The following is a 23,648-nucleotide window of genomic DNA, read 5'->3' on the forward strand; positions in this document are numbered from 1 at the left end:
TGCCCCTAATGTATTTTTTTAACGTTTATTTATTTTGGGGAGAGAGAGAGAGAGACAGAATGCAAGCAGGGGAGGTGCAGAGAGAGAGGGAGACACAGAATCAGAAGCAGGCTCCAGGCTCCGAGCTGTCAGCACCGAGCCCGATGTGGGGCTTGAACTTGCCAGCCTTGAGACCGTGACCTGAGCCAAAGTCAGACACTTAACCAACTGAGCCCCCCAGGCGCCCCTGTTTAGTCCTTCTTTTAAGGTAGGACTTTAAATTGTGTCAAATTGTCTTCGTTTTTCCTCATCTGAGAATGCTTGATTTCCACTTCATTTCTGAAGGATATTTTTCACTGGATATAGAAATCTGGAGTGACGATTCTTTCCTTTCAGTATTATAAAATGTGCCAATTCTTTCTGGCTTTCATGGTTTCTGATGACAAATCTGTGGTAATTTGAATTGTTTTTTTCCCTATAAGTGTTGATAAGTGCGTTGTTTTCTCTGGCTATTTTCAAGACTTTCTTTGTCTTATTTCTTATAAGTTTGACTCTGACGTATCTTGAAATAGATTTTTTTTTGAATTTATCAAAATTGTTTGGAGTTTACTCAGCTTTTTGAATCTCTAGGCTTATGTATCTTGCCAAATTTGGGAAGTTTTCAACCATTATTTTTGTTAAGTATTTTTTAAGCTCCATCCACTTTTTCCTCTCCGCCTGGGACTCCAGTGACACAAATTTTTGATCTTTTGTTATGGTTCCACAGGTCTCTGCGATTTTGTTCATTATTTTAGTCTTTTTTTTTTTTTTTCACTCTGATCAGTTTGAATAATTTGTGTTATTCTCTCTTCCAGTTCACAGATTCTTTTCCCTGTCTTCTCTATTCTGCTGATGAGCCCATCCATTGAATTTTAATTTTGGTTATTGTATTTTTTTTACATCGAAAATTTCCTTTTGGTTCTTGTTTATGGCTTTTATTTCTTTGATGATATTTTCTATTTCTTTGCTGAGACTTCCTATTTTTTCCTTTATTTCCAGTGTGTTTCTAATTGCTCATTGGAGCATTTTGATTATGACTGCATTAAAGTTTGTGTTCGATAATTTTAACATCCGTGTCATTTTGGTGTTCGCATCAATTGTCTGTTTCTCATTTAGTTTGAGATCTTCCTGGTTCTTGGTATGATGAGTGATTTTGATTGAAACCTAGGTATTTCGAGGAGCGCCTGGGTGGATCCGTCGGTTAAGCGTCTGACTTCGGCTCAGGTCATGATCTCGCAGTTGGTGGGTTCGAGCCCCGCATCGGGCTCTGTGCTGACGGCTCCGAGCCTGGAGCCTGCTTCAGATTCTGTGTCTCCCTCTCTCTCTGCTCCTCCCCTGCTCATGCTCTGTCTCTCTCTCCTTCAAAAATAAATAAAAACATTCAAAAAAAAAAAAACCCTAGGTATTTCGGGTATTATGTTATAGACTCTGTATATTACTTAAAACTTGTGCTTTAGCAGGCTTCCTCTAACACCCCTCCAGTGGATAAAAGGGGGGCTTCCTTGTCACTGCTAGATGGAGGTGAAAGGCCAGGTTCTCCACTTAGCCTTCACTGATACCCAAAGTGGGGGGCTTCTCATTATTGCTGGGTAGGGGTGGGAGTTCCCTGTCCCACTAGGGCTCTGCTGATATATCACACTTGCTGGGATGGGCATTCATGCCTTGTTTCTGCTCTCTACATGGACTCCACTGTGTGTGTGTGTGTGTGTGTGTGTGTGTGTGTGTGTGCGCGTGTGTGTTGGGATGGAGGTGGTCTTGTTGCGTCCTCTGATACCACCTCTGTGAGGGGTCAAAGGGTGCTTTCTCACACTCGGGTTGGGGTGAAGTCTAGAATCCCGATGTGCTCTTCACCGACACATGTGGAGGTGCCTTCTGGGCGTGGGGAAAGATGAAAGCTCCAGCTCCCACCTGGCTTCCTTTGATACTGTCCGGGGTGGGTATTGGGATGCCCTGTTAGAGCCTGGTGAGGGTGGATGTCTAGGCTCCCCAGTTGGCCTTGGGCGGGGAGCGGGGCGGGGGGGGGCACTGGAAGGCTTTGAGAAGAGGTGTGGCAAGACCTGACTGCAGTTTTAGAAGACTCCGTCTGGACTGCCTTGTGGCAAAAGGACTGGGTGTGAGACAGGCGAAGGGTGGAATCAGGACTTCCCGGGGGGGAAAGATGGCGGCTGGGGCCAGGATGATGCAAGTGGGGATCGTGGGAGCGGGGAGACTCCACATCTGTCTTGAAAGCTGAACTGGCTGCACTTGCCAAGGGACTGCATGTGAATGTAGGAGCAAAAGAGGAGAGGAGAGTGACCTAGCCGTCAGGAGGTGTGAGCAGTAGTTGATCCGGCAGGTGCTTTTTTTTTTTTTTTTTTAAAAAAAGGGCAAGTTAAAGTGTCCTCATTTGTTCCCACTGGGAGCCAAACATTTAGACAGCTGTCCTGTCTGGGAGAAACAGGCGAGATGCCTGTGAAGTCATCCCCGTAGCTGCACCACCTTGGACAAGTGCTTTGGCCTCATGTGGTTACTTCTAGATCTCTAGGTCTTGGCTTGATCATCTGGAAAATGGAACTCAAAATATAATCTGCCTCAGAGATAATCCTCTTTATGAAGATTAAAGGAGATGAAAGGAACACAGAGCACAGTCTCTGCCATCCATGAAGATATCAGTGATGCTAATTCTTTCTCTCCACAGTGGAAATGGGCTGGAGCTGCCTCTTCCGGCCCTTGGTCTTAGATGGTTCCACCCATCGTCCCATTCCACTCCTGGGTCTGACATGAGGGGTGTCCCCCTTAATCCACTTCTGTGCCCCTGATTGGGCAGTCTACTAAAGGGCTTCTACTTGAGCCGTGGACGCCCTGGAAGCTGTTGAGGAGGGTCCAATGGGATCTAGATTGGTGTAGGGATGTCTTTCTCCATCATGGCACTATTGATGGTTTGAACCAGATAATTCTTTGCTGTGGGGGCTGTCCTGTGCATTGTAGAATGTTTAACATTATCCTTGGCCTTTACCTACTAGGTGCCAGTAGCACCACTCCCCTGATGTGACAACTAAAAATGTCCCTGATATCGTCAAATGCCCTCTCTGGGGTCAAAATCACCCTGATGGAGAAACACAAGTGTAGACCAATTCCTGAGGCATAGGGGCTGGGAAAGCAGAGGAGAGAGTCTTTTGTGACCTCAGATGGGGCACAGGGCAGGAGTTATTTGTATATTAGAGAGAATCTCAGGTGTGCCTCTTGGCTTTTCCACCTTCCTACGGAAGAGGTTTCAAGCTCAGAGTGTGCTCTGGGGTGAGGAGCAGGATGGGGACACGGATTTTGTCCCCTGCTCCTCTGTAACCTCCAATCCCCCTTTCCTCCTCCTGCCAGTCCCCCAGGATAGGCCAGCCATGGGGCAAGTGCTGCAGGATGGAGCGGCAGAGAAGGTCTGAGAGGTTCCCAGCTTATCATCAGCGAGGTCAGATGTCTCCCTGCCATCCTTCAACTGAAGCATCCACCTGTAGATAGAGAACAGCTCAAGAAGGAGGTTCCAGAGTTGGGGAAACCTGCAGGCTGTCTCTGCCATTTCCTAGTCGTATGGCCTTGAGGGCAAATAACTACCCTGAGCCTCAGTTTTCTCATCTGCACATTGGGATGATCACATCCCTACCTAATAAGGCTTCTGTAAGGCCGAAATGCCCTCGTGGATGAAAAGCATTTGAAGAGGGTCTACTCTCCAAGTGTTAGCTATCATCATCAAAGACACTCATATGTGAAAGAACTTTGGGAATTGTGGGGTTCTATACACAAAGTAGTTGTAGGAAGGAGGTGTTCTATTGAGAGACTCAAGGCTGCTTTAAATGCAGGTCATTTGGGGTGCCTGGGGGGCTCAGTCGGTTGAGCGTCCGACTTCGCTCAGGTCATGATCTCACAGCTCGTGAGTTCGAGCCCCGCGTCGGGCTCTGTGCTGCTGGCTGGAGCCTGGAGCCTGCTTCGGATTCTGTGCCTCCCTCTCTCTCTGCCCCAACTCACTCACATTCTATCTCTGTCTCTCTCAAAAATAAATAAGCATTAAAAAAAATAATAAACATTTTAAAAAATTAAAAAAAAAATAAATGCAGGTCATTTAATCACCAATCAAGTACATGTTTCCAGCTTTTGAAACAGCCACATGATAACTCTCTCTTCCAGGATGACCAAGGCATAGGATAGGGAGAAAGAGACGTTGATATCGTCTGCTCTTGCTACTAACATCCTTCCCTGGAGGAGAAGGTCTGAATGGAAACAAACAAAAGTTCATGAGTAAATCAACTTTCAGTCATTTCTTCAGAAGCGTCAGGCATTCAGAGTGGAAAGACACCCTAGAGCACAGTAAACCTTTATCACGCGGATGTCTCTCCCCGTTTGTCACACATCAGGACACGCTTCGCAATGTCCAGGCAGTTTAACCAAATTGCCCAGATCCTGTGGTCATGGCTTGACTGCCTGAGAACAAATCAGGGGACGAAGCTGCCGGGTGAAAGCTGAGAGTAACGAGTAAATTCCATTAAGCTGCCAGTGATGAGACTGGCGTGAAGAATGGGTCTCGACCTTCCACCTCTGTGCCAGGTTGGATAAGTTTAATTTGCTTGAAGTTCCACTTGGTGGGAACTTTATGATCACATCTGTCATGACAGTCTTCTGCTCTGTCTGCTTACGTGTTTCTGGAGCATCTTTGAAGTACAGGGCCAAGTGGCTGCTTTCTTAGAGCTGCTGGATTCTCTGACATGACTAAGAAATGGCTATTTCCAGGTTGAGGCGGTCCTATTCTGGTTCTGATTGGAGAACCTCTCAGGGTGGTCTAGGCGGGGTGGTCTCCGTGGCCTATGGATCGGTCCCTTTCTCTACCCTTAAAACCCAATTGAGCTGTGTTTGGTGCAAACAGGTGCAATTGAGGAGAACAGCTGGCTGCTTTTGTGAGGAAGGGGTGGATGGGAGGATGGCTTAGTTTTAAGATTTGTTTTCTTGGTTGCTAGTCAGAGCAGCTCACTACACACTAGAGTGGCTAAAGGTAGGATTGTGTTTCACAACCCAGTGATTCTGTCCCACGAACTACTGCGGGGCCTTGTGAGGGAGGAGAAGCAGGAACTGGAAACTGTCATGTGCAGAGAGGCCACCACCTTTTCAACTTTGCTCTCACTGTCTCCTCGTGGCTGCAGATGGCTGTCCCACAACTCTGAGACTTGATCTGCCTCCATTCCTGCTGGTCTCAGGGACCAAGACTGGTCTCTCCCAGCTTTAATGCTAGATTTCATCCCACGACCAATCACGTGTGGCGAGAGATGGAGTTAAGTGTTACCAACAAGGCTGTGCTGGGGCCCTTCCTCTTGGGTTGAGAGAAGTAGCTCTCACAGAAGCAGCTTGGGAGGCTTTTGTTTCAGTTACCTATTGCCGTGCAGGAAACTACCCCCAAACTTAGCAGGTTGAAAGGACAACCACTTAGTCGCTCTTCATGGTTCTGTGGATTGAGAATTTGGACAGAGTACAGGAGAGTCAGCCTGTCTGTCTTCTACTCAATTTCCACCGGGGCTGGAATGGCCATAGCGGCTTCTTTACTCATAGCTGGTGGCTCAGCTAGAAAGGCAGGCTCTGGTGCTGTGCCAGCTTCCCTGGCATCTGGGTTCCTTCCTCCTCCAGGGGGCCTCAGGGCTTCTCTGTCCCCAGCACCTCCCCATGTGGCCTTTCCACTTGGTGTCTCTAGCAGGATGGCCGAGCCAGACTTCTCACATGGTGATACAGGCGGCCTCCCGAGAGGCAAAAAGCAGAAACTTCCAAGCCGTCTGTAGGCTTAGGCTCAGAACGGGCATGATGTCACCTCTGCATTTCATAGGTTAGAATGCTTGCAGGCTCAGCCCAGATTTAAGGGGAGGGGGCTAAGACTTGGACACTAGAAGGTGTGGTTCACTGGGCTTTATCAGGATATCCCAAGGGCATCTACTACAGAAGATGATCAGGTCCACTTTATTTAATTGACCAGCTGCCCCAAGAAGGGGTGCATGTGCTAACTATAGCAAAGCTAGCTCACCTCCTTAACCACAGAGATCAGCACAGATATGCAGTCTTGTTCTTAGCCCTGAGGCGAATCCCTAGCTTGAAATGCAACCAAGATATGATGCTGAGTACTTATTGTTGACTCCTTTCTTATCTTGCCTTCACACCTTATTGGTAGACTGTTCCATTACTTCCTAAATGGCCTTCCCCCTTCCCAAGTATCTTTGTTGTAACCTATCCTCCACTCCACTGCCAGCCTAATCTTTCTAAAATGGTGCTTTTATCTGGCACTCTTCTGCCCTAAAACTTACAACGATTTTCTTTTATCCACCAATAAAATCTAAAATCCTGACTTGGCATTCAGTGCTCTCTATAGTCTCGCCCCGGCCACCTGTTCCAAAGTTAAGGCCTACTGTGCCCTGGCTCAAAATTAGTCCTCCTGCCGCTGCGGTTTTTCTCTCTGGTCCTTGTTGTGGCTCTGCCTCTGCTGTCCCTGGTTCCTTACCTAGAATGTCCTTCCTCTTTCACCTGTACCCACATCAGCTCTTCCCGTAAGGATCTCGCCCTTATGCCCTCAAGATGATCCCTGAATTGTAGCACAATTATATTGAGTTCAGGGGCACCTGGCTGGCTGAGTCAGTTGAGCATCTCTTGATCTCATAGTTCATTAGATCGAGCCCCAAGTCAGGCTCTGTGCTGACCGCTCAGAGCCTACTTGGGATTCTCTGTCTCCCTCGCTCTCTGCCCCTCCTCTGCTCGTGCACATTCCCTCTCTTTCTCTCTCTCAAAATAAATGAATAAACTTAAAAAAAATTATATTCTGTTCAGGAGTCAGAAGGAACTAAGGAGGGATGATTAGTGTAAGCTTCCATGGAAAGTGGGAATCCCTTCTGTGCAGGAGGGAACGAACGGGCAGCCTGGTTGAACACGTGAGCTCTGCAGTCGGATGAGCAGGACAGAACCTTGACTCTGTCACTTACCAGCCATAATCCTTGGTGTTCTCTTCTGAAATTGGGGAGATCAGTGCATCCTTAGAAGATTAAAAGAATATATGCCTGTCAAGTGTGTAGCAAGGAGCTTGGGAAAAAGTCAACACTCAAGCACAGGCCACTGTCTTCATCCCATTGTCGTCTCCTTCCAGCCTCTACTTGAAGGCTGTGAGGCCATCTGTATTTTTCAGAAGGCCTATTCCTTAGTTTGGTGACCCAAAAGAACCTTAGAAGGTTCTCCCTTTATGGAGCTGCAGTTGATCTGTTTCTACCTTGAAACCACTGGCCCTTGTTCCATCTCTCGAATGACACAGAAGTCCAGACAATCTCTTTTTTAAATTTAAATTAAAAAAATTTTTCTTTTGATGTTTATTTGTTTTTGAGAGAGAGAGAGAGAGAGAGAGAGAGCGCGCGTGAGCGCGGAGGGGCAGGAAAAGAGAGGGAGACACAGAATCCAAAGCAGGCTCCAGGCTCCGAGCTGTCAGCACACAGCCCAACGCGGGGCTCGAACTCACAGACTGTGAGATCATGACCTGAGCTGAAGTCGGACGCTTCACCGACTGAGCCACCCAGGCTCCCCAATCTCTTTTTTCTGAAAGAGGTTTCCTGAACCCTGCCAGTTGTTGCCTTGGCACTTAAAGCTTACAGACCTATCTTCAGCCACCAACTGAACACATCATCCCAGCAGGTGCTCCTCAATGACCAGTACCATCCCCCACCCCACAACAGGAAGTATCAATTTTAGCATATAGTACGAAGGACACATGGTCCTTCAACAGTCTGGGAATTCTAAATTCTACTTTTTGTATCATGTTGTATCATCACCAAGTGACTTGCCCACATCACATTAGCATATGGTCTTGTAGAATGGCCTCTCTGAATTATGTTGGAAATCCATTTCTCACTTTTCTCATTTGAAAAGCAATGCTATCAAATCTTGTTTGCACTTTCTGTGAAATCATTTGTCCCAGTTGCCTCACCCCCAGGAGGCTGCCTGTGCGGACTGCCTCAGAGGGACTCCTTCTGGCTTCCGGTTGGGCTCCGTGAGAGCCCTGGCAGGAGACTGGAGGCCAGGAGGAGAGTGAGCTCCATTTCTGCAAGGTTGCCTTGGGCTGGTGCATTCCTCTATAGTTGCCTCCAGCCCAGGGGGTCAAGCCTCACTGCTACCAGGCCCTGGAGTGTTCACTACTCCTCGTGGCTTCCGTGCACCCCCCCACCCCCGCCCCTTTGTAAGTAATCTTTTGTAAGTAGTCTTTTATTAAACTTCCTGCAAACTGTCCCATACTGAGTTGGCTCGGTGACTGCTGGTACCCTCACTGAAGACATTGTTGTGATAAACTCTGTATTCCCTGTGTGAGGTTTCAACTGCCAGATTCTTCTCAACATCTGGTACCAAGATAAAAGTGGATCACCTTTCTGTGGGCACAAATGAAACCAATTGTGCTTCGCTTCTTGCCTTGGCTGCTGGGAAGCTCAGGGTCAAAGTTAATCGTCACTCTTAGAAACATTTCTGGTTGGCATATTCATTTCTTCTTCCTTGTCGTGGTTTTGATTTTCTGATTCTGTTTTTAATAACCTTATCTCACATACCTTCTAAAGTAAGTTGCCTCAGGTAGATAGTTAGATAGACAAGGGAGAGAAGGATGACACCCCATGACTAGGATGGGCCCAGGTACTTGAGCCTTCCCACATTTAGCAGCAGTCTTTTGAGGTGGGGACTGACCAGGTAGCAGGGTTGTGGCTTTGGGGGTTCACCTCATCCCAGGTACAGATATTATCCTCAAGGCACATGCCGTGTCCTTGTTCACAAGGCTACCAGGGAGGTAGCCTTGGTGACACCACAGTACCATTTCTGTATTTTTTCCTGATCTATTTGTCTCAGCAACCCCGCACAAAACATTTTTGTTTAGAGTGAATTCTGGAGTGACTCCATGTTGATTCCTGACGGTGAGTGCTTCCCCCCCGCTCTATTTGGACGGGCCAGCTGTTTATTAATTAATCCATATAAGAATTTTAGGAAGCTGTAAATTCAAATTCATCAACCCAGAGTTTCCAGGGTACGACTTATTTGAAAGTGGCGATGCTATCTCAACCTGTTTTCCAGTGAATACTGACAGTCGTTCTCAGAATAAACCCACAAGTTCTCTTTCTGTCCTGATGAATGTATTTGCACTTAAAGGCTTGAACCAATTTGAATGATCCCGAGCCTTTGTACAACCCCGGTTTCTTATTAACCATGAATACTCTGCTGTTTCCTTTTTTTGAAAATCACCTTTTCTTTTGAGATGGAAAAGGGTCATATTATCCATCTTCCCCAAGTGATGCAACTATATTCCTTTCCTGCTTTAGACTCCAAATAGAGCCAAACCCACCCATGGTATCTTCTTTTGGAGGGGAGTTCTCCCATGGGTGGGGTTACATGGCACGGGCCTCAACTGATGGACTAGATGAAGTCCATCGTTCTGTCCCACTCGGGAGTCAACAGAAGGTCCCTAACAGGTTCATAAGTACCACCATTGTCTGTTTGGTGACCTGGGAGTGATTCTTATAAGTTCAGGACATAGTTTACATATTATGTGCATGTTTTTCTCCTTTGCAAGCAGGGGAGGGGCAGAGAGGGAGGGAGAATCCCAAGCAGGCTCTGTGCTGTCAGCGCAGAGCCTGACTTGGGGTCAATCCCGTAAACCATGAGATCGCGACCTGAGCTGATATCAAGAGTCGGTCACTTAACTGACTGAGCCACCTAGGTGCCCGTCTTTTGCTGGAGTTTTTCTCTTTTAGTTTCTCTCACAGCCCCCTGTGGGTGCAGTAGATTTTTGTTGTGGTGGTGAATTTTTTCCCCTTCTCTTTGGGAACAATTTGATCACAAGCAGCGGGGAGGGGAAGGGGGAAAAATTACAGAGAGGGAAGGAGGCAAACCATAAGAGACTCTTGAATACTGAGAACAAACTGAGGGTTGATGGGGGGTGGGAGGGAGGCGAGGCTGGGTGATGGGCATTGAGGAGGGCACCTGTTGGGATGAGCACTGGGTGTTGTATGGAAACCAATTTGACAACAAATTTATATATATATAAAATAAAAAAAGTGACTTCTTCAGAGCTTCCCATATGTCCTGAACTGATGCTGAACTCTTCTCAGAGACGTTGGCTTTAAGCCAGTGGTTCTCAATTTTGAACTTTCCCTTGGAATCATCTGGAGGACTTAAAAAAGAAAAATAGCGCTGCATGTCGTGGGGCCATCCTTGGGACTTTTGAATCAATTGTTCAGCGTGTGGCCTGAACATTGGGATGTTTGAAAGTTCCCCAAGTGATTCTAAAGCCACCAGGCGTAAGAACCGCTAGTCTAGGACTCTAGGTTCATGATTCTGTGACTAGTGTAGAGTTATCAATTCTTTTTTTTTTTTTAATTTTTTTTGATGTTTGTTTATTTTTGAAGGAGAGAGAGACAGAGCGTGGTGGGGGGGGGGAGGGGCAGAGAGAGAGGGAGACTCAGAATCTGAAACAGGCTCCAGGCTCTGAGCACAGAGCCCGACGCGGGGCTCGAACTTGCCAACTGTGAGATCGTGACCTGAGCCGAAGTCGGACGCTTAACGGATTGAGCTACCCAGGTGCCCCGAGCCATCCATTCAGAGAAAAGATGGTGGACAGTCAGTCCTTCTGGTGCAGATTTGGCCACAGCCCAGAGTCTGTGTTCTCCCTGCTGCTGTCATGTGTTGAAACTGGAGCATGCTCGAAGGGCTGTTGTGCTCCTGTCTGGCTTCCCCTGGAGGGGAGGGGTGAGAGTGGCTGCCCCAAGCAGGCCAGAGGACAAGGCAGGGGACAGAGCCAGGACCGGGCCGGTGTGGAGGGGAAGCCCAGGGGCTCCTTCCTGAGCCTCAGTGTTCACTATCTGGCGAGCGGCCTTCTGCCCGAGGCATGAAGAAAATGACAAGGAAGAGGGAAGACTGGCCAGTTCTCTTAGGAATCTGTCCACGGTCGTGGGGACCTCACCCCACGAGGACGGACTAAGCCTCCGTGGTCCTGCGGCTCCTGCCCTCATCAGGCTCCTCGACTGGACAGTCACAGCCCATCTTGACAAGAGCTGTCAGGGCTAAGCATCCCCTGACCTGCCGAGAGAAAGGGCCTCTGTGAGTGTCTGAAGATCTAAAAGTGCCCTAGTTTGTATTATTTTCAAACCACCTTGCATTTTTTTTTTTTTCTACAAGTAGCTTTAGGCAAAGGGCAAGGAAATGTTTTCACAGATTTGCTGGGCATTTGGGGACTTGGAGTTTCTTTGGAATTCACAGAGAATTTAGCCTTCTCTGGTACCCCGTCCCCTCTGGGTCTTGATGTTCATGCCAGTTCCTGCTCGCTTTCGTCTATGCAGCCAACTGAACATATCATGGGTGAACTACCTGCAGAGCTGCTAACAGCAATAGTGTGACACATGATGTCCCAGCTACGGGACCCCTGGGTCTGTATGTGATCCTGCGTATAGAAAGAACGGCCAGTTGGTCTTGGCAGAGAACAAAAAACCCGAATTTGGAGAATACTGGGGCAAAGCGAGAGAGGGCTTCCGCTCGCCCAGGAGGGGAAGAAGTGGCTGGAAAGCCACGGCAGCTCTTAAGCATTTGTAGGAGGAATCTGGCATTTCCTCCTAAGGAACAGCTCAGCTGTGTCCCTGATGAATTTTAAATGCCTTGACTGAAATAAATATTCGTTGACCGAATAGAAGAGAAATCCACAATCGTTTAGACAGAGAGGAGCTCTCCGATGCAGAGAAAAAGGAGGCCTTGGTAGGTGCCCACCTCCCCACCCCGCCCCCAGCTCACTTCCATCCTCTTTCTAAGCCGCCCCCCTGCTCCGCCTCCCCCTTCTCGAAAAGCCATTTGTAACCATTACTTGGGTGTCATGTTGGGTGATGAAGTGCATTCTCGCCCTTTGCCTTGGCGGCTGCGGGCTGGAGCAGGCCTGGCCGCGGAGGCGAGAGGAGGGCCGGCCCCTCTCTGCCCAAGGCCCATGCATCATGTCAGGTTGGCTGGCAACCTGAGCGCGACTCACCCCTCGCCACGGGCCTCCATGACACTCCTGCCAACTTAATTTCAGCCTAAGGGATGCTTTTAAGAAGATTTTAGAGCGCAAAAACATCTCCTCGAAAGAATTGTAGTTACATTAAAAACTAATTATCAGAGCTTAGGGGTATAGATCCACTGCCGTATTTTACGCAGAGAGCAATTCATCTCCCAGACCCTGAAATATCATTACATAATAGGTTAAGGACACCAACCCAGGGGATACGGGGGGAAAGGTAGTAAAATCACCAAATGCCTGGAAACGACGAGCAATGTGATTGTGACAAAATAGCCCTGCCCTCCTGCCACGGCAGTTTCTAATATGACACGATTTTAAAGTAACACATCCTAAATGAGCCCACGCGTACAAATGTGGGTAAGTGTAGTCTGTCTGGGGCCCTCGGCTTACGTGTGCTATTTATATTGGAAAGGCTTGGCTTTTTTGGCACAGAGAACCAGATGTCACAGCGAGGAAAAGGTGACGAGACGTTTCCTGCTGTCCGTGGGTGGAGTAGAGGGCTCGCCACGGACGGGGCCGTGCAGAGGATTCTTGTGTGTTACCTTATTTGTGCCTCACAACAAACTAGTGAGGGTGAATGAATATTACTTATTGCTATTTTACATTGGAGACTACGTAAATCAGTCAGGATGCTTTTGGTCACTTGTAACGCAACCCAAATTGGCTCACATACTAATTTATTATTTCAAGTAACCGAAAGGTCCAGAATTAATAGCAGGTTTGAGTCAGCCAGTGAACAGTGTTGTTAGGCTCCCACTTTTTTTCTGTGTCTGCTCTGCCTTCTACAGGGGCCACTTTCTTCCTGGGTGGATTCTTTTCCAGAGCCCAAGACGACTGCCTGCGACTCCCAGGATTCTGTGCTTCCTTCTTCACACCCAGCGGGGTGTCTCTGTCCCAGCATTCCCTCCAGATCCTGGGGCTCACTCTGATTGGACTAGCGTGGGTCACATGGCCATGACTGAATCAATGACACGGCCTGGGGGATGGACCGAGTTGATAGGCTTAGCTTAAATCGCTTTAGCCACCCTGGAAGCGGGCATTGGAGTCAGGATCCAGGAGGACTTGGAAGCCTGAGGGAATGGAGGCAACCCCAGGGATAGGGATATGAAGTAACTGGTCCATGGTTCACGCAGGCAATTCGTGGCAAAGCCTGAATTTGAACCCAGGCAGCCTTACTCAAGAGCCCATTCTCTAAGCCATGGTCCTTCCAACATTCCCTGAAGTCCTGTAATGAATATCTTATACACACATCTCTTAAGGTTTCTTCACTAAGAACATCACTCTGTACCTAACTTTTGGCAAACAATGATTCCAGAAAACTATAGGATGTATTGTCTTATGACACAAAGTGGTAGAAAGGGCACTGGAGTAAGAATTGGCCCTTGGTCACCCCGTTAACCTTGGATGGGTCACCTTGCCTTGCAGGGCCTCTCTTTTCCTCACTGAGAGTTGAGGGGCGATGCCTCCCCATTCCGCACCTGGCTGAGTTGTTCTAGGGATCAAACAGAAGAGTGCTGCCTGGAAGAGCCTGAAGAACGCTAAACATTTGTGTGCGCATAAATGATTACGATACAGAGGATCCTGATCGATTTTGTTGCAGATACGAGAAACCAACACTAGAAAATAACCTCCTTTCATCCTCCGACACATACGCGAATTCGTCAAAGTTTTGTAGTGATATAGCCTACCGATATCACCGAAAACAGAAAACCAGCCGATCTTCAGGGATGTTTCTCGAAACCTATGCCCAGGTGGTAGCGTGTGCATTCACAAGAAGCTTTTAGTTGCCTCTTGTTGAGGTGTGATGATTATATATGTAAATGTTATTCTACTTTTAATTAAACTACAGCCTCATTGAAAGGGAAGGTGGAAAGATCCTGACCAGCTCCATTTCAAGATACAATACTCTTATTAGGTGGAAAAAAGCACGTGGAGATAGCAGGCATCACGTGGAGCTTGGAGATGAGATCTCCGTCCTCTCCCACCCCCATCCTTGCCTGCTCTGAGGCCTCGTCATGAAGGGAGACAGGCAAACGAAGGCCACACTTACAACAAAATGAAAGAGTCCACACAGGATCTCAAGGGTAACTTAGGACCTTTTAGGAATAACGTGATCACCAGGTATGTTCACTAACCTGTGTTATTTATTGTTTTTGATAGGGTGACCGCAAGGGTGACCCAGGCAGGGAAGTCAATGGTATCCTTCCTTCCTTGTTTGCTTCCTTTATTCACCCCACTATTTTTATTTTATTTTATTTTATTTTATTTTATTTTATTTTATTTTATTTTGCTGAGAGCCTACTGTGTCTCTGGCACCCTCCTAGGTGCCAGGGATGTGACAATGGACGAAAGAGAGGATGACCCCTGTCTCTGGGGAGGTTACCGTCAAATGCCTTGCATCTCCTCCCTTGAGATCCCTGGGACAACTGGCACCACAGGTTGACTTGAAACTCTACACGAGGAGAGGTAATTTATGGCCTGGGTGGGCCGGGCCTCTGGAGATGTGCCAAAGGCTCTGGTCTCTTCCATCCAGGGCGTTGGATGGGGGCACGGTTGACCCATCCTCTGTGTACCAGCCATACCTAGCTTCATGCAGCTCCTTATCAATAACACCCTTCCTCTCGTCTCTGAGCTTTTTGCACACGCTCTTTTTCTGCCTCGAGCCTGACTCCCAGTCCACCCCTCTACTCTCTGTCCTCTGCCCGCCCAACTCCTACTATCCTTCACATGTTAGTTGACCTGCTACTTTTTTTTCTGGTAACTCTCTCCTGCGTCCTCCAGTCTGTGTTAGGTGTCCTTGCTAAATGTTTCACGTCACCTCGATGATCGTGCTTACCTATGTGTTCGTGTCTGCCTCCCCACCAGACTCTAGACTTGGTCACCACTCTGTCCCAGGATTTAGTACAGGGTTTGGCAAGGGTTGGGTCTTGAGAAGTATTTGCTGATTGGCAAGCAGGTTCTTACCTTCCTCATCAGCAGACCCAGGAGACCTTCTAATCCCTATTCCTTATTTGACCTCTCGGTGGCACAGAGCCCTTGTAACAACTTTTCTCCCTGAAACCCTTTCCTCCCTGGTTTCTGAACTTTTTGTTCTCGGCTGGTTCTCTTCCTAGGCCTTGGGTCTTCTATCCCAACCACCTTTCTGCTAGTTCACTGACAATGGACATTTGTTGGGGGCTCCCTGTGCATTTTTAATAACTTCCCCCCTACTTTTATTGAGAAATAATGAACATGCCTCATTGCATACGTAAGGCATCCAGTACGATGGTTTGATTGATACATGTTTGTGAAATGATCACCACAATACATTTAGTTAACATCCATCATCTCATACAGATACAATAAAAAGAAAAGAAAAAAAAATTCTCCTTGTGATGAGAATTCTTGGGATCCACTCTCTTTCTTTAAAGTTTATTTACTTATTTTGAGAGGGAGAGAGAGAATCCCAAGCAGGCCCTGCACTGTCAGTGCAGAGCCCGACATAGGGCTTGAACCCTTGAACTGTGAGATTCAGCTGAAATCAAGAGTCAGATGCTTAACCCACTGAGCTACCCAGGCACCCTGGGATCTCCCCTCTTAACTTTCCTATGTACCACCCAGCTGGGCATGCCGTCATGTTATACAGTGCATCCCTGGTACTTATATTTATCTTACAACTGGAAGTTCGTACCTCCTTTGGACCCCTTCCTCCCCCTTCCCCTCTCTCCCCTGGCCTCTAGGATCTAGAAGTCTGATCTCTTTTCTGTGCCCCTGAGCATCAAGTTGCCTTTCTCTCCCAGCTCTAGTTTCCTTGGAGTCCTAAAATTCAGGAGAGGCCGATACCACCCCAAGTCCTGAAGGGTGGGGCCCATGACCTAGGTTAAGCCGATCAGCACCTCCCGTGCCGCCGGCCAGGGCGACTGGTTCACGCGTCGGCGTCCATCCAAGCCCGTTCAAATGGAAGGACTCAGGGCTTGCACTGGGGCGGAGATGCTCTCTCTTTGTTGAGGCAAGATGTAGCTCCAGGAGCCAGCCTTTGGGTGAACAACACTGAGGAAAGCCGAGCTGAGTGATGGAAAGGAAAGGGGTCGCCGCAGACCTGGCTCAGTCCCTTCGTCAAGCCTTGGCGCCTCGTGGATTTCTTTCAGCCTCATGGATTTTCCTTCATTGTTTGAGTTGACTGTTGTGTTGCTGCCAACCAAATGGGTCCTTAGCAACATGCACATTCTCTTTCTGTCACTTGGCTCTGCAGGGTGTCTCCTCTGCTCTTTTCTTCTCACTTCCACACCTGCCCTGCCACCGTGGCTCTCCTCTGGCGCTTAAATCACCCCTGTGTGCTTGCAGCTCGGGTCCCTCTCTTGAGTTCTCCACACGTAGACCCAGATGCCTTCTAGACATTTCCGCCTGAATGTCCGGGTGGCGCCGCTATCCTCACCCGTCCCAAGATGAGGGGAGCTCGTCTTCACCTTGCAAGCTGCTTCTCCTCCGGTCTTCTCTCTCGTGCCTCCCGACTGGTGGAGAAATCCACATGGATGCTCTCTGTTACCTCTGCGCATGGTCTTCGTCTATGCTGTTCCCTTTGCCTGGAATGCCCTTCCTCACCGCCTTCCTTTTCTTTCCTTGATTACCTCCTGTTTGGCCTTCAGGACTCAGTTGCCTTCCACAGACCTCCCTGGGCCCCTGCTGCTCCAAGTGTGGGTCTGATGTTTTCTCAAGGGACTTCTGTCATGCTCAGAGTCCTTGTCAGGCTGCAGGACGCATCTAGTGGGGTCAGGAGCCACTCATGTCCGCCCACCCCCAGCTGGTACTGGCTCATCGCAGCTCACACTGGCTTGTGTGAACCAATCCTGGGCGCCCCTGCCCAGCTCCGAGTCCGGGGCTCCACGTGGACAGCGTGAATTGGCACAGTGGAGTTATTTACACCATGGGAATCTGTAAATCAGGCCATTTCTGTTCGTTTCTTTTCAGAGAGCCTGTTTCGTGCCACTTGCCTCTCTAACCCGGAGGATGCGTGGTGGGCGGTCGGCCCACCCAGCCTCCGCCACAGTCTCTGCACAGCGCTGGCCCACCACACGATGCGGGTTTAGGGTCACGCGGGCATGACGACCTCCTCTCTCCTTGCTACTGTCCATGGAAGCCAAAAGCCAACACTTCTTCAGATTCTGAAGATCTGGCAGTGATTTCTGACAGAGTGTCATATTCTGACACACAGCCTGGAGTCCTTTGGTGTCCTTGAGGTGGAGTTTAACCGTCCGTGTGCTTTACCCCAACTGCCATCAGCGTGGTCCAGTTTTCCAAAGGAGGCACATTTCCAAAGAAATGCATCCTTTTTGTTTCCAAAAGAGACGGTTTAGAGCGAACACTTTCTATTCCTCAGGGCTCTGTGGTTTGAGGAGAAACAAAGGTAGTTAACAGAAAGGTCATTAATTAAACAGTCTGTCGGGGATCAATGTTTTCTTAACAGGCAGCATAATCGAATGGGTAAAAAATAACCTTGGAAAATTGTTCTGTTTCTTTTTTCTTTTTTTTTTTGGCCAGACCCCCACCCCTGACTTGCTGCACGGATCAGGGTGAGTGCTCTGTACTTTCCTGCTTCCTGGGAACCACCTCCATCCCCTGTGACCCTAAGAACACTCTAATAATGGGGCGCCTGGGTGGCTTGGTCGGTTAAGCGTCCGACTTTGGCTCAGGTCATGATCTCACGGTCCGTGAGTTCGAGCCCCGCGTCGGGCTCTGTGCTGACTGCTCAGAGCCTGGAGCCTGTTTCAGATTCTGTGTCTCCTTCTCTCTCTGACCCTCCCCCGTTCATGCTCTGTCTCTCTCTGTCTCAAAAATAAATAAACGTTAAAAAAAAAAATATTTAAAAAAAGAGCACTCTAATAAAACACCAACCAGCTAAAGCCTGGTGCTTAAGTAGGAAGTTCAGTTTACTTGCTGTGATAACTTAAAATCTTGGTTTAAAGACTGTAATTTGCATAGAGTTGCCTACTGCACTGAGCACATAGTATGTGCAGCCACTGTAGTGGGGGCAGCGGCTGGCGTTTTATAAGACATGATCGTTTCTCGGGGCGGCTGGTTGAGTTTCTGACTTTGGCTCAGGTCATGATCTCGCGGTCCGTGAGTTCGAGCCCCCGCGTGGGGCTCTGCGCTGCCAGCTCAGAGCCTGGAGCCTGTTTCGGATTCTGCGTCTCCCTCTCCCTCTGCCCTTCCCCTACTCGCACTCTGACCCTCTCTCAAAAATAAATAAACATTGGAAAAGAAAAAGAAAAAGAAAGACCTGATCGTTTCTCTGAGGAATTTGTGGTCCAGTCCAAGAGGCAGCACACATTCACATCTGCCGTTTAAGAGAATGGTGAGTGCTTATAAAGGAGCCTCATGCATGTGAGGTTCAGGGAGGCTGTGGACATTAACGCACTCAGCATGTACTTGTTGCACGCCCCCCCCCCCCCCCCCCCAGCTTCAGGCTCCAACCTGGGTTCTGGGGCTATGGTGCTGGACTCACAGATGGGAGGAGGGGCAGGTAAATCAACAATTACAGAATGGACTGATATCTGCTATAATAGAGGTATACACTCCATGATCTGAGAAAGTAATTCCAGTAAGGTTTCTGGGAATCTAGGAAGGCTTCTCATAGGAGGTGACCTTTGATCGAGGATACGAACAGATGTCTAGGAAAGGTGCTGCCATGAAACACCCAAGAAAAGAGAAGGAAGAGAGCAAAGAACCTTCTAAGTGAGTGAGCAGCACGATCGGGGTGTGGAGGAAAGGCCAAATGTGGAGTGTGGAAACAGTGGCCAGATTGGGAAACAGTGGCTGTCCGCGTGGAAGGAAGAGGTCTGTTGGGCTCCTTTGCGTGAGACACCCAGGGGGTGAAGCCGTGAAACCCCCAACATTTCTGCATTGTTGGAGTCATGATTACCAAGGAGAGCTAAAGAGGGCCTCCAGGGGGACCTTGGGAGTCTGAGTTCCACTGATCTCAACCGCTAGAACTTATACCCTTGGTCCTCCGACGGGCCACTTGGGATTTATCTGCCTGTCCTGGCTGTTGGGATTACCAGTGAGTTTCCACATCTGTCTGCCAAGTCAGAGACTCAGCTGCAAAGCTGAGAACCGGCTGCATTGGGTGGCTCTGTGACACTCCCTGGAGCATTCCCGGTACTTAAAGGAAATGAATGGATTTTGCCAAGACATAAATACAGCTTTTTCGTTGGTGACAGATATGCCCGCCGTCCTCGCCAGCGAGGGCTGGTCAGGATATTGTGCCAAATTGTTTTCAGAGACGCTTGCCGAGACATGAGGCGATGTGGGGGGTAGTGTTGGAGCCTGGGGGCTGTCTCTCTCACATGAACCTGGGGTTGGTGTGGTGGGCAGCAGACGGGCGTGGAGGTGGGGGAAACTGATCCCATTTTAGGCTGAAGGTGAATATACTCTGATCCTGCTGGGCCAGCCTCTGATCATACAGCGATGACTAAGACATGACCCAGCTCCCCAGGCACCTGCTGTACAAGTGGCCACATATAACGTAATCTTCAAGGTCTTGGGCTCTCAAGCCAGGCTCTTCCAAGTTTGAAGCCTTCCTCGGCCACTTATTAACTGTGTGACCGCAAGCAAGTTACTGGCTCTCTCTGTGCTTCGGTCTCCTCACTTGGCAAACCAGGGCTGATGCAAGTTCTTACCTTGCAGGGTTACTGTGAGCTTGGTACGCTCCCTAGCTAGTGGTCACTCAAGGTCTGACTTGATGTCCGGCCCGGGAGTTGAATGCCCCCCACAGGGATAGCAGCTGTGACGCGGTGTATCTAGGAAATGGAGGGAGTGGCCGTCCCTCTTCACCAATGTTTGTCAGGTGTATTCATCTCTGCCCTTTGCAGGTAAGGCCGTGAACTCTCCGTTTCTGCTTGGGCGCAGGAAGTTCACCCCTACTACCTGCTGGCTTACTGGTGGAGACAAATCTATTGCGGTTCAGTTACACACTTTCTGACCACCCCTACGTTTGTTCGCCAGACATTAATGGGTCCCCTGGTGTCCCAGGCACTGGGGATGCTGAGATGAACCTTGCTCCACTCTCGATCTTTTTATGTCTAGCACGGGAGCCACGCTGGACGACAGACCCAGTAACGCGGGCTCATCCCTGGACCTCAGATTAACGCTAACAACTCCAGTGACGACAGCCAACACTTACTAAGTGCTTCTTCTATGCCAGACACTGCTCTGGGGTTTAACGGGTATGAGTGACTACCTTTCATCCTCAAGGAAACCCTAAGAGGTGGGGACCATCATTACCCCATTTTACATCCAGGGACTCTGAGGCTCAGAGAAGCGAAGTGATTTTCCTAAGGCCACAGAAGACCACCGTCTGCCGTCTGTCATTGTTGTATACATTTGTGCTCAGGAGTTCTCATTCCCAGTGTGGGAATGTTGTCATTCTCAGCAAATCCCGTGGGCTTCAGAAAAGCCTCGAGTTCAAAAAACTTCCCAGTTCTTATGGATCAGCTGCTCCCTCTCACTACTGCAGGTATCTGGGCTCAACATTTGTCAGCTCTTTAGAAGTTTACCCAACTCCAGAGGTTTATTTGGTCAAAATCTGACCAATAAGTGTGTTACCATACATACTTACACTCAATAAAAATCAGAGTGTTTTGGGGTTTTTTTCCCCCAAATCTTCTGTGATCCACGTGAGGTTTCAAAGAAACACTAGTTGGTATCTCTACAGTGATATTTGCCCGGCTCATGACAAGGTCCTTTTGCCAAGCTGAGAGCGATCAGATCTTGGGTCGGGACAGGCTTCATGACCAGAAGTGCTGGCTCAGGACAAGCACGAAAATACATGAGCAAAACACAAGTGCGGGTGAGGCCTTGTGAAGGAAGGCAGGGAGCGAGGGCCACATGAGAGTATTTATTTCGTACCCTCTGTGCACTGGCACTGTTTCAAGACTCCTCACACAAAAAGTTACCTCTGTCCCTCCATTCAGAAACAATTCTAGCCTGGGAAAAGAAAGAAATGCGGAAAAGCTATGTAATGCTTTCACGGTGTCATCGGCCCTTTGAGTGCAAATTTGGTTTGTGCAGGCCAGTCTCTGTGTCCTGAAGCGGGGGCTGGCAACCTTTTTTCTGCAAAGGGCAGATGACCCGTGTTTTAGGTTTGGCAGGCCATACGATCTCTGTCTCAACTCCTCAACTCTACCACTGAAGTGTGAACGCAGCCACAGATAACGCATAAACGAATGGGAATGGGATCGTGTTTCAATAAAACATTGCTTAGGGATACTGAGAATTGAATTTCATGTGATTTCCATATGTCCTCGGAAACTCTTTTGGTAGTTAGAAAACTTTTAAAAAAGGCAAAAACTAGAACCCGTTCTGAGCTCGTAGGACATACAAAACTAGGTGGCAAGTCTGGATTTGGCCTGAGGCTGCGGTTTACTGACCCTCGTCATAAAGAAAAACCCTAACTTGTAGCTGGATAGAAATCGTACATGAGTAATAATAAGCTTGCAGGGGGAGAAAGTGAGCTTTAGCAGAGCTGCCTTTAACTGTGGTCACCCTAATGACTCTTGAGAAATGGATTGTCATCTATTAATCCAAATACTTATGTATGATTTCCGTGGTGGCGCACCTGTTTTCAGACGACTGAATAGGTCAAACGGCAGGTTAAATAGCTTGTTTTCCAAATCTTAATTCAGGCGTATGAGCAAATGGGAATTTGAACGTATTTAGGATTTTGATGAGATAGAAAGTTGAACTTGAATTTGCTGCCGAGATGTACATTTTTAGCAATTCCTACCTCTGCCTGCTTCAGAAGGCATTAGTTAATGGTAGGAGCGTGTGGTATGTGTGAGAGGCGGCGATGCGTTTTTCAATCTCTGTGTGTCCTTCATGAGCTGTTTGTATTCAAGTTTACCTTGTGCGGGCACAAGACAGCCCGCCCGCCATGCTCAATGAGGAGAACCACTCTGCACGGGCTCCTGCCATCACCATTTCTTTTCCATTTAGGGGGCACCTGCCATTTCAATATCTTGAAAACCAACAGGTTTGAAAGGCTGCAGACTTCGTTCTTGAAGGAACCATTATGAAAAGCGAGCAAAAATTTAGCAAAGGGGGAAAGTTGGGGTGGGGGAGGCAGAGACGAAGAAACAAGCAAGCTGTTGATGCCCCTGCTTCTTTGAAGGAAACATTGAAGATTAAAAGCGTTTTTTCTTTCTTTCTTTGTGTGTGTGCATGTGCGTGTGTGTGTGTGTGTTTTGTTTCTTCCTGGGAAATGTAATTGGCCCACCTGATCTGTGAAAAAGCAAGCTCTTGGATCCCCCAGCATGCCAGACGTTCAGATGTCCCCCCAGCCACCCAATCTTTCTTTGAGGAACAGAGCTTTCTCTTAAGTAAACATTTAGGGCCTAATTGGATCATTGGTGTGGTGTCACAATAGTTAACGCACCGCTTGGAGTAGTCACATAAATGTCTGTGTGAGCAGCACCAAGTCCTGCTGGGAAGTCAGAGAGGGCTTGTGGGATCCAGCCAGCAAGACTCTCGCACGATTGTTCTCGGCGATGAGGAAGAAATAGCAAGAATATCTCCAGGATATGTGGTGTATTATACAGAGATTTAAAAAAAAAAAAAAATCTCAACAGTGGTTGACTAGTGATTAGGGCTTTATTATTATGCTTAGCCAAGGACAGATTAAAATGACCCCAAAAGAGAGGGCAGTGTTCTCGTTGATTTTATGTCTTGTTCATTGGTTAAGACTGGGATGCAGAAACCAACCTGAGCGAGTTTCAGCCTCACAAAGGATTCTCTGTGAGCACGAAGGGCTGCTTTTCTAGAACCCGAGAACGGTGCTGCAGGATCCCTGGGAAGGAGTTGCCCTGGAATAGGAGAGCTTGCCGCCTTCACTCCGCATCTGCTGTCTCACTTCCCCACGGAGCCGCTGCCTCACCGTTTTCCCTCTGTGTACAAGTTTGTTTCCACTGTTCCGGTTGATGTCCACCGACCCGCTTTCTGGGGGGGGACAAAGCCTGGATTCGGAGCGTTTGCCAGTTCCCATTACGCAAATCTTTCCACCACGGCTGATCCGCAGCCACCCCCACGAAGGCGGTGTTGGGCAAAGGTGTCCAACAGCATTTGGAAATGCACAGCGTTTCCATCAGGCTCTCGGGAGCACAGATACTAATCAAATGTAAAGTAATAATAAGGTCAAGTAATTAGGAAGTGATGAGTTTTTTTGAGTACTACCTTTGTTTTTAATATGGCTTATTAATCGTACGTTTACGTAATTTAATTTTTTAAAGTTTATTTTGAGTGAGTGGGAGAGGGGCAGAGAGAGAGAGAGAGAGAGAGAGAGAGAGAGAGAGAGAGAATCCCAAGCAGGCTCTGCACGGTCAGCACAGAGCCCGACTCAGGGCTTGATCTCATGAACTGCGAGATCATGACCTGAGCCAAGATTGAGAGTTGGACGTGCAACTGACCGAGCCACCCAGGAGCCCCCATAATTTAATTTTTAATAGCGGTCATGTTAGCAAATTTTGCTTGCAAAATTCCTGATGATTTAATAATCAGCTCTCGTGAGCTAGCACATATGAACTGATTCCAGCGCATGGCCAGGTTTTTT

General features: G+C 48.3%; 1 protein-coding gene across 2 annotated transcripts in view; it reads left to right on the plus strand.

Moving 5' to 3' along the window:
• Positions 1-13,096, plus strand: part of BUB3 (BUB3 mitotic checkpoint protein) — a 74,506-nt gene extending 61,410 nt beyond the window's left edge. For both annotated transcript variants that reach the window (XM_053206789.1, XM_053206786.1), the window contains exon 8: positions 12,859-13,096. In XM_053206789.1, coding sequence (XP_053062764.1) covers positions 12,859-13,081 — 223 coding nt within the window. In that variant the 3' untranslated portion in view covers positions 13,082-13,096. The remainder of the gene's footprint in view (positions 1-12,858) is intronic.
• The last annotated feature ends 10,552 nt before the right edge of the window (positions 13,097-23,648 follow it).

The sequence above is a fragment of the Acinonyx jubatus genome, chromosome D2, assembly GCF_027475565.1.
Source record: "Acinonyx jubatus isolate Ajub_Pintada_27869175 chromosome D2, VMU_Ajub_asm_v1.0, whole genome shotgun sequence".
NCBI classification, from domain to species: domain Eukaryota; kingdom Metazoa; phylum Chordata; class Mammalia; order Carnivora; family Felidae; genus Acinonyx; species Acinonyx jubatus.